This window comes from Anguilla anguilla, chromosome 6 (genome assembly GCF_013347855.1).
Source record: "Anguilla anguilla isolate fAngAng1 chromosome 6, fAngAng1.pri, whole genome shotgun sequence".
Lineage (NCBI taxonomy): Eukaryota > Metazoa > Chordata > Actinopteri > Anguilliformes > Anguillidae > Anguilla > Anguilla anguilla.
The window spans coordinates 15,791,279-15,801,694 of NC_049206.1; the positions used below are offsets into that span (position 1 = coordinate 15,791,279).

Below are 10,416 nucleotides of genomic sequence, written 5' to 3' on the forward strand. Positions count from 1 at the left end.
AGGGTTACCAAAATAAGTAGGGTTCTTCCTCTTCGGACCATGAATGTGTAAGGCAAATTTAATGGCAATCTGGCCATAACTTGTGGAGATATGTCAATCACAATTTGAAAGTTTGGCCTGATGGTGATGCTGGAGTAATGCTTGTACTTTTCCAGATATGCCTCATGGACGGACTGACGTGGACTGGCGTCAATACATAAGCTCCTTGGCGAGGTAATAAACTTTGTTCTAATTGGCACATGGGATTTTATTTTTCAGACAGCTTCTATTATATCCTACATTATAAAAATATATTGAAAATGCAATGTTCTGATTAACCTGTTTTATGCACAATTTTTTTATTTATTATTATTTGAAACCAATATATGTTTCAATGCATCCAGACTATGGAGTGACATTCAGGAGAAACAAATTACTCGTGTGCGGTTGTAGATCGGGGCTCTGCTATGGTGATCTAGGCCAATGAGTTCGAGTGAGCCAGGGCGTCGGTTCCTTTAAGAACGTCACTGATCAAGCAACAGGGAAGTAGGAAGCAACTGAGTCAAAAAAAAAAAAAAAAAAGTCTCAAAACAAAAGGGAGAAAAACTGCAAGCAACTGAAATCTCAAGAAGATGGCGGGGATTAAAGGTAGTTACTTTCACTTCACTGTCTGTAACTGTCGATGTTAGAAGTGTTTAAGTCTAGAAGTGTGTACAGTAAAATGAGCGATTGGAAAATATTTGCTATTGATAGCTACAGTGGTAGCTAGGCTACAAAGCACGGGATGTATTCGCTTTGTTTTTGTTTTTTACAAGCAAGCCAATCTCTTCGTTTACTGAGATAAATATGAAATTTATTGTGTCGTAATTTTCAGTTTAAGTCTCAAGATTTCCCACTGATCACATATCAGCAGTATAAACAGACAATGTATATTTCACGTAACATTAATGGTTTAAATCGAAAAGTTTACTCAAGTAGATTTTATCAAACGTTTACCACTTTTCTTGGTGTTGGCAAAGATGGAAACCTTCACTGAAACTCGTAAAAATGGATCTACCACATCAATGGCAATGCTCATATGTGAAATCAATCCCAGGGTGAAAGCCTCGGTTTAGTATTACGTCGGTCTTCAGACGGTTGCAAAGTGCCAACTCGCATGAAAATCATTTCACATGAAAACATATCTTGACTGGGTTGTTTGGCTAGCTAGGTCTGAGCACAGCAGCAGATGTAAAGTCAACATGCGAAAGAACGAAGAATTAAAAACGTGACTGTACAGTAAAACGGAAATCTCAGGCCTGTAAGTTACTTACTTCATTATCAGTGTTGAAACGAGGGCATTGTCTGTCGGTCAAAGTTTTTGTACAGTTACGTAATCCACCAGGTGAGAAGATCCTCCCAGGAGGGCTTTTTAACATAGACTAGTCAAACTGGATTGACTTAACTGTTAGGGAATCACCCAACCAAACTGTATAATTAGTGCTGGAAAGTCGTAACTTCATTAATGACGGTTTGCCCCGTGTGCTCAGGCTGTACGTCACTACGGGCACTAGGCTTCGAAGTTGATTTGATGTCTGAGGCAAAACCATCATTATTGTAATGATCATTGTAATAATTTTTGCTGAAATTTAATAACCCCAGCACTGAAACTGGTGTATGTGAACCTTTTAAATTCCTTAAATACTACTACTACTACTACTACTACTAATAATAATAATAATGCAATAAATAAAATCCTCAAAATAGAATCTAAATGTGAGAAAATTAAATTGAATTTAAATTTTTAAAGTTTTGTGATGTGCACCATATGCTACTTTAAAGTAACGTAACTTTTTATGATTTATGAAACTTAAACACCTTGAAGGCAGATTGTAAAATCCTCTGATCTGTGAAGTTTATTGTGATGTTTATTGTTTTTCTCCAAATTATTTGCATCCTTAAACCTCAGGCATTCCTTGTAGCATTGTGTTAAATAAGTTATCTCCACTAGGGGGCAGCAACTGTTCAGCACGTGTAAACTGTCTAACACTGTGGTAACCCACCCTGTTCCTAGAGATTTGTAGATCTTCATATCAAAGGTTTTCATATCAAACCTACTTTTTCACACTTGACTCGAATAATTAGCAGTCTACTCAAACAATATCTCTAGCTCTTGTATGAGCTGTCCTTTGTTAGGGTCAGAGTGAAAACCCATCGGACGGTCGATCTCCAGGAACAGGGTTGGTTACCACTGGTATAACAAGTGGGGCTAATGTTTCTGCTACTGGGATACTTTTCCCTTTTCTTTTCTGGTTCAGAACTCCAAAGCATGTTATTGCCGATTTTAGTACTGTTATTAATTTATTGGGTGTTATTGGTTTTTTGTCGAATTGATTATCTGCTTGCCATTGGGGTATTCATGATGGCGCTCTTTGTTCCAGCTCTGGTTGGTCTGTCCTTCAGCGGAGCCATTGGCCTGACCTTCCTTTTACTTGGCTGTGCACTGGAACAGTATGGGTATGTACACCTGCTTCCTGTCTAATCCCAAGGCTCGCCAAAATCCCAGATGATAATCTCTGTCCGTCCCCTCTTTGCAGGATTTACTGGCCGCTTTTTGTCCTGATGTTCTACATCGTGTCCCCCATCCCCCACTTCATTGCCAAACGGTTGAGCGATGACACGGACGCGGCCAGCAACGCCTGTCGGGAGCTGGCGTACTTCTTCACCACGGGCATCGTGGTGTCCACGTTCGGGCTGCCGATCGTCCTTGCCCGCGCTTCTGTGGTGAGTGACGCCTCCCCAATTACGTCTTTGCCAAACGGGGGCCTGTGCAGCCTTACATTGAGATACCTTTAGGCCTTCTGCAGATGTAAATGCAACCCACAGGAAATGGTTTGGGGAGAATGTTTTCGGTCTTTTGAGAAATGACATATTGGTAAGCAAATGCAAATAGTTCTTAACCACACTGCGCAACGTAACATTAGAGGTTAATGTGTACCATGCCGCTAAATCAACCAAAATGCTCATTTCTTGTTGTGCGTTATACAGTCGTTTAGAATGTTACAGAGCACCAAAAGACATGTGTTTTTCTGGAGGAGTAGAAAAGCCTTCGTCTCAGAGATGGTGCGGGCAGACTAGCTAGATTCAGAGGGGGTGGGGGGAGTCTCAGGTGGGGAGGGACGGGTGAGTTTTGAGCCCTGGATCTGGCCCTGACTTGGCTTTGTTCGTTCTGGCAGATCAAGTGGGGGGCCTGTGGCCTGGTGATGGCGGGAAACACCGTCATCTACCTCACCATCCTCGGCTTCTTCCTGGTGTTCGGCGGCGGAGACGACTTCAGCTGGGAACAGTGGTAGCGGGGTGGGGGGTGGGGGGGTGGGGACCCCCCCGGAGGGCTGTGGGAGGAAGCGCGGCTCCACGGAAACACAAAGCCATTCAACGCGATTTCACTACTAACCAAAGCATGGCCACGTCAATATTGATCAGTGAGGAGCTAGGTAGGCGGGTGGAGGTGTGTCTGAAAAGGGAAAGAGAAAGGACAGGAACAGACTGTCCACGCTTATTCTGTTCCCCACTTATTTAACCCTGCCCCACTGCGCGACATTACCGAACACGACGCGGAATCACCAAAAGTAGTCACACTTTGTCTCTTATTCTCCCACTCCCACCATTTCCTGTTTCTGCCATGCAGATTGAAAATTGCAGTTTTGACTATATGAGGGACAGTCAGACGTACTGACTTTTTAATATATTATCCATGCCACTGCTTTAAAAAACTATTCTTTATTTTGTAGTCCAGTTTTTCTGCTGGAAGATACAGAGGTTCCCTGTGAAGGTACATAGAATTTTAGCGGTGTGCTTTATGGTTGAGTATGGCAGTCGTTATTAAGAAATAAGTTGGAAGTAGTGCCCGTTAAAACTATAGAAGTACCAAACATTGGAAACAACATGAAGGAATTTAAGAGTTCAACACGATGGAACATGTAGTCTCCAACTCCCTATGAAAAAGTATGTGTCTATAAGAAGTAATATATCAAATCTAAAATACAAAGGTAGATATATTTTGTATGTATGTAAAAGCATAGTAAAAACACCAGTAACTTTAAGAAAATAGAATTCTACGTCAGTGTAATATACAGTTCATTTGTGCATGGTGTATTATTTTATATTACTGAATCTAATTTGGCTACATATTTTACATATATGTGTATTTATGTAGATTATTTCACATACATACTTGCAAGAGACAATAATAGGTCCACGCATATATAGTATCTTTTACAGTAAGATATACATTTCTTATATTTTAGACTTTATTATAGCATATTACTTTTTCATAAAATCTTACCAACCTACATACTCATATTCATTAGTTACTGGTTGTATTTATTTGACGGCTTGGGGAATTTAAATTTATAAACAAGGTATGGTGTTGTTTTCGGTCCTCTAAACTTAGGTTTTATTTTATAAGTTTACATTTGGATTATCAACCCCGATATAGATGGAATGTTTGGTGGAATGGCGTTTTACATAAAAGGAATGTATATTCTGTGTTTCTGTTTTTTTTGTTGTTTTTTTTTCTTTTTTGTCTTTGTAAAGTACAGTGACACATTGGTGATAATGAAGTGCTTTTTGTATTTAGCCATTAATCTCTGATCCTGTTGTGCGTATTCAGACACTGAGGGAAAGCTTTCTTTGGAAAACAACTGATGTTAATTTGTTTTTACAGTCGGTACTTTTGAATATAGTACTGAACTTTTGATATACCATTTCTCTGTGCACCTTTCCTCATCCATCTGTATGATCCTGCTAGGGAAAGCTTTGCACCTGACATGCCATACTGACCAAAGTTTTACTTTGTCTTTGTAGTTGACGCAAGTCAACATTTTATAGAAAGACACAATTTATTGGTGAATTTAACACTAAACATTGATCTGTTGCACTCTGTATCCTTCATTGATTAAAGCACTGTTACAAAATGCTGAAGCGAAGTCTTGTTTAAAATGTTCTGGAGGCAGTTATGACATCAAATCTGACGATCACTGCTCACATTTTGAATCGAGGGCAGCTCTTTCTATCGCATTATGTGTGGCTTGGTGAGACATGTGACAGTGCATAGTGCATAGTGCCAGTCCTCAAGTCATTTGCGAATCCCCCCCCCTTCCCTGGCATGGGCAGGTGTTCGATTCACCATTGCACCTTCTCAGCAGTGGTCTCTTCTCTATCTGCTACTCTCTCTATCTGTTTTCTCCCTGTCTGAATAAAGCAAAAAATATGAAAGTAGGGGGAATTGTCCTGCGCTCCTTTCGAAAACATGTGAATGAACTTGAAATTGTTTTTTTTTGAAGATGAATGAAGATGAAGAAGAATCACAGTTTTCACTCGATGAAGATAAGATACGTTTGAAGATTTGCTTTGGAGGTTGTAACTTGGAAAGGTTGTTTTAGTGGAAAATAACACAGGAACTCAGTTTACATCTTTTACTTCTTTTCTCGTCTGTATTTATGGCTCAGTTTATTTCTTTCAAAGTACATTTTAATATGATTTAGTTTGATATAAGTTGCATCCTGGATAGAGTATGTGCTATAACTAGATGCTTTTGTCTTTTTACTGCCAATTTATGTCTGAAAACGTCTAAATCATCAAATTTCCCTAATTCTCACACAGAAGATTTATAATTTGGGGAGAAAGTGTCTGAATATGTTGTGAAATATAAATTAGTCTAATTTCAGTACCTGAAAAACACTGAGTGGACTAGTAGGGTGCCCAGTACAGTGCATCATACTTTCCTGTTTATTTAGGTGCAGGAAGAGGGTTATGTACAGAGGCTCTTAAGAAAGAAATGGGTATTTTTGGGACTGGAACTTCCTCCATTTGTCATCACCATTGGCGGTGTTTTCAGGGGTTGTTTCTTCTGTGCTGTAAAGGAATCCCAGGTGGGGCAGCTGCTGTTGTTCTTTCAGAAACATCAGCTCATCACATATCCGCTTTATTGTTTAATATTACAGCGTGTTATCTCAATAGGTGCCTTACTGCTTTAGGATTTCTCATTTTTAAAAATCAGGAGTAGGAATCGTGTGGTTTTGGGCCTAATTTCTGTTGGGATTGGAGATTGTGGCCTTTCCTGCTGTATGTGAAGGAGCAGTTTTGTTCACTCACAACCTTGGAACCAACACAAGAATGTCATAAATCTCACCTGACTGTTTCAATGGAAGATTATAGCCTTGCTAATGTCACAATGCTTTGCTCTGACATCTAAAGCATTTCAAGATCTCCTGTATAACAGTTTGTTCCTATTGCTACAGAAATGAAAAAAATTGGAGATATTAATATAAAGATGTATAGGAGGTATTGGTGGTATATATTTGTAATTTTTTAGATGCATATTGGAGGTATTAAAAACTCCCTAGAATAAACTGTCCCTCACGCTCCACCTTGGCTGTGTGCAGTGGAATACTTATGAAAGCCCATTGCTGCTGTGGCAGACCTCTGTTTTTGTTAGGAACAAGTATAGTGAGACTATTCAAGATGAAGAACAGACGCACAGGCGTCATTTCCAGTTTGTGCCATTATCTCAGAATTTTATTCTTTTTTCCAGTTAATGGCACTCACTTTCTGAGTCCATATCAATGTTTCATTTTTTTTTTAGCAGAATTATATTTTAAAAGTTCCAGTCTGGCTTCATGCAAGGAAGCATATTTAAAAGCACTCAGAAGGCCCAGGAACATTCAGAAGAGGACTATTCATCTACTGCTGTAAACAGCCACCACACAGATTTGGCCTACTATAAAAACAATGCATTGTGTATGTATGTGCAGGCCTAAGAAATACAAGTAAATGAACAGCCTCAGGTTTAGAATTACCTTTACCTAACCCAGGACATGGACCACTGCATCTCACTTTCTGGCCTGTAGTAGGTGCTCTGAAATAGTGATATTTCGGCTGAGCTTCCCTACTGTGAAGCACCTTTAGATTAGGTGCTTTATACATTCCGTCCAAAATTACATTTTATTGTTATTTGAAAATACAACCGCACGGTGCAGGCATTCACACGAAATACACCAGCAAGAACAGAAAGGGTTCCAGGCCAAAGGAAAGGAAAAAAATTGTTTCTGTCCATTTTTAGTATAATTTTAAATGAATTATTCTTAAGTGTCATGTTGAATGGCTTGTGTTTCATTGCTATAATTTAAAACTGCCTACACAGTACTTCCAAACCATATTTTTCAAGCTAGGTGGGAATTTTTGTCCTTAACACACTGTGAAGAAAATGTTCTGCCTAAACCCACACAATACCATAGCAATGAAAAAACGTCAGGAATCATTGTATGTATATGAGCAATATGACGGAACATAGATTGAGTACAGAGCTGTTTCTCTGTGTAGGGATTTCCTTTATTACTCTATCTCTTTCTTGTTCATTTATTTATTAATTCTCCCGATTTGGAATGCTCAATTAAATGTGTTCACAGTCATTCCTGCAAGCTCCTTGCAGCGGCATGCACACATAGCCAGGTCGCAGAGGCCATCGCCGGTCGCTGTACAAACCCTGCCTGTCTTTTTTTATGCGTGTGTGTGTTGGCTCACACACACACACACACACACACACACATACACATACTCACACGCACAAGGAAAAAATGTGATCTTGATACCTGGAGAAAAAGGTATCGCCTGTGCAAATTCAGTGGCCTTTTATCTGATCAATCCAGAGCAGTGCACAAGGAATCCTGTTCCAGGAGGAAATTGATCTTAAAGTCATCATGTCCCTCTCTGACGTTGCAGTTTTCTGGTGTTTTCACATGCAGTGTTTCTTTTGGTTGTGAGTAAATGTTGCAGTATCCAGCAATCTTTCACTCCACAGTCCACCAGCTCAGCTGCACAGCCACAGTGCTGGAGGATGATACGCAGCTGGGACTGGCAGGCCACAGGCGCTGGATCGACCAGAGGATTCAGTAAAGGGTAGTTCACTTTCTGGAGTGATTTTATTTCGGTTTCAGTGTGTATGTTTTCGATTGGCCCCATCACTTTTTATGTGCAGTCTTTTAAAAATTATATGTACTGTATATACTTTACATACTTGGATAAGTTTCTGACTAACTGCTTGGTAGCAGCTTTAGGGGCATCGTTGGATTTGTGGTTTAAAGCAAGAGAATGGGCTTCAGGTAATTTAAAAGCAGCTTCTGCTGCAATGCTATGAGTCAGTATCCAAAATATATTTCATTACGGAGGCAAACTGTCTTACATGTGCTCTAAAACTGAAATAATGTCCTGAAACCCCAGAAAGAAAACTGTCCCTTTAAGCAATGAGGCAGGGGGCTGCCCTGCCAAATGTATCTCTCCGTCCTTGCATGGTGTTGTCAGCCATTTACGTAATGGCCTGCAGGATTCCCAGCCCCAGTCACCACTGGCAGCCAGGAACTGATTCGGACCCCAGGATACATCACTGCATTAAGTGCCTCAGCTTGGTACACTACACTGTTAAAGTACTTGTTCTACGTAAGAGAAATTAACTACCATTGTAGTCATGTGGGTCGACCAAATAACATCGGTCTCAAAATTTCCTGTTCTCCCAACTGCCAGTTATAAAGCGAAGATTTTACATACTGATCATGCAATACAGCCTCAGCAACAATAAATACATAATTTTGAATACAAAGCTTTTATAGAACAGATATGCTTTGCATGGGAGGGGATGGGCCAGTGTTTCACAGTGAAGCTCGATTTAATCATGCACACTAATTAAAATTTGGTGCCAGGCAGACTTAAAATGCCAGTAAGTGGGTTTTTTCCCCGTTGCAAACAGCTTTTTCCCCTGCCTGAAACTTCCTTGTGCAGCTTGGTTTTCATTTTTTCCATTATGCAGATTGGCCTTTGTGTTTGGAGGTGTGGTGTCTTCAGTAATTATGCCATGACATAGGAATTTCTTGGCATGCTCTGTTTCATCACCTTGTAATTAATGAAATACGAAAAAATTTATATTTTTGGAGATTGTGCTACTTTTTTCTACTTTATAGTTTCAGCAGGTCTGCATCTCATGACAAGTGTGCTTATTGTCTATTGGAGGAAAAAAAGTAATCTTTGATACACAACATTTAATGCCTTTATTGTTACTTTTATTAGGTGAGCCAAACGGTTCTGTCTAAAGATTGGACAGTCTCCTAGAATTATATGCCAAAATGCAGATATGTTATGTAACGCGATTTGTGGTCAACATGGGGTATTTTCTTGAGAAAAACAATAGAAAACCCTCAAGTTGTGTTTGCTACCTCCAGTCTGAGAAACAAAAAAATAGGAATGAACATGTGCCCCTTTATGACCGTTGTGCTAGTACACCGGTCCACCAATAGCTGTGCGTGCTCAGCTTCTTTCTGCCTCATCATTTAGAAGCATGTCAATTTCCTCACCTAATGTGTCTGTGGGACCAACCAGGGAAGTCTGGGTTGGGGAGATGTAGGAACATAATGGCTGAATAACCTGCTGGATGACACCCCTTAATTTTGTTAATTTAAGTTAAATGTGCAATTTGACCTTTTCACTGCTTTGTGAGATGCATCGGAAGGAGAAGAGGGAGAAAAGGATAGAAGAGGATATTTTCTTTTTCAGCAAGCTCCCTCTCTGCAAGGAGAGCTCAGTTCCAGAGGAGATGGCTGGTATTCGTGACAACTATTTGTTGTCACTTCACTGGCCTTGTCATGGTGTGGTAGATCTCTTTAAACCTCAGTTGGATCTTTCATTGGGGGGAGTGGTGAAATTTTAATAATCTTGAAATTATTGTTCAAAAGATGATATTTTGATACAGGCAAGAACTGGGACTCAAATACAGAACAGCAACAGCAGAAATTTCTTAGCTGGCAATATAAAATATTTCTGGAATGCAGTGCATTTTGCTTGAATGTAGAGTTATTTAGACCATAAACCCAGCAAAATGGTAAATGGACTGCATTTATATAGCGCTTTTATCCAAAGCACTTTACAATTGATGCCTCTCATTCGCCAGAGCAGTTAGGGGTTTTGCTCAAGGACACTTCGACATGCCCAGGGCAGGGTTTGAACCAGCAACCCTCCGACTGCCAGACAATCGGTCTTACCTCCTGAGCTATATTGCCCCAGCAAGACAAGGGTTACTAAATGATGTCAAAGCTTCGAGCAATACTTTGTCTGTATTGCCGGGGTGCCAACCACTAACATGTAACCTGTTTCCTAGCTCCCTAAAACTACACAGTTAAGTTCACAATTTAAACTACAACGCAACATGACATTTTGTAGTAGAGATGGTTGAAGGATTGCAGCTGTCCTTTCAGTCCTTGTAGAGGATCTGTAAGTTTAGTTCATCTCAGCCCCTGATGTATAACCCCAGAGAACCAAAGCGTATCTTAGCCTTGTATAGGTTATCATAGGGGTCTCAGAAGTGCTGCTTTGCATGTGAATCATGGCTTCCCTCATCAATACAAATATACC

The 10,416-nt window shown here is 40.0% G+C and overlaps 1 protein-coding gene across 1 annotated transcript; it reads left to right on the forward strand.

The window, feature by feature from the left end:
• Positions 1-485: 485 nt before the first annotated feature.
• On the forward strand, positions 486-4,936 carry LOC118230634 (leptin receptor gene-related protein). Its single transcript, XM_035423806.1, has 4 exons — positions 486-627; positions 2,400-2,475; positions 2,556-2,742; positions 3,195-4,936. Exons 1-4 carry the CDS (start codon positions 612-614, stop codon positions 3,309-3,311), a joined length of 396 nt encoding a protein of 131 aa, XP_035279697.1. The 5' UTR covers positions 486-611; the 3' UTR covers positions 3,312-4,936.
• Positions 4,937-10,416: the final 5,480 nt, after the last annotated feature.

What these genes read in the sequence shown, in the direction of transcription:
- LOC118230634 (XM_035423806.1), top strand. An exon ending in TGTGCACTGGAACAGTATGG is followed by an intron (nt 2,476 to 2,555) that starts GTATGTACACCT and finishes CCCTCTTTGCAG; the next exon opens with GATTTACTGGCCGCTTTTTG. An exon ending in TCCTTGCCCGCGCTTCTGTG is followed by an intron (nt 2,743 to 3,194) that starts GTGAGTGACGCC and finishes TCGTTCTGGCAG; the next exon opens with ATCAAGTGGGGGGCCTGTGG.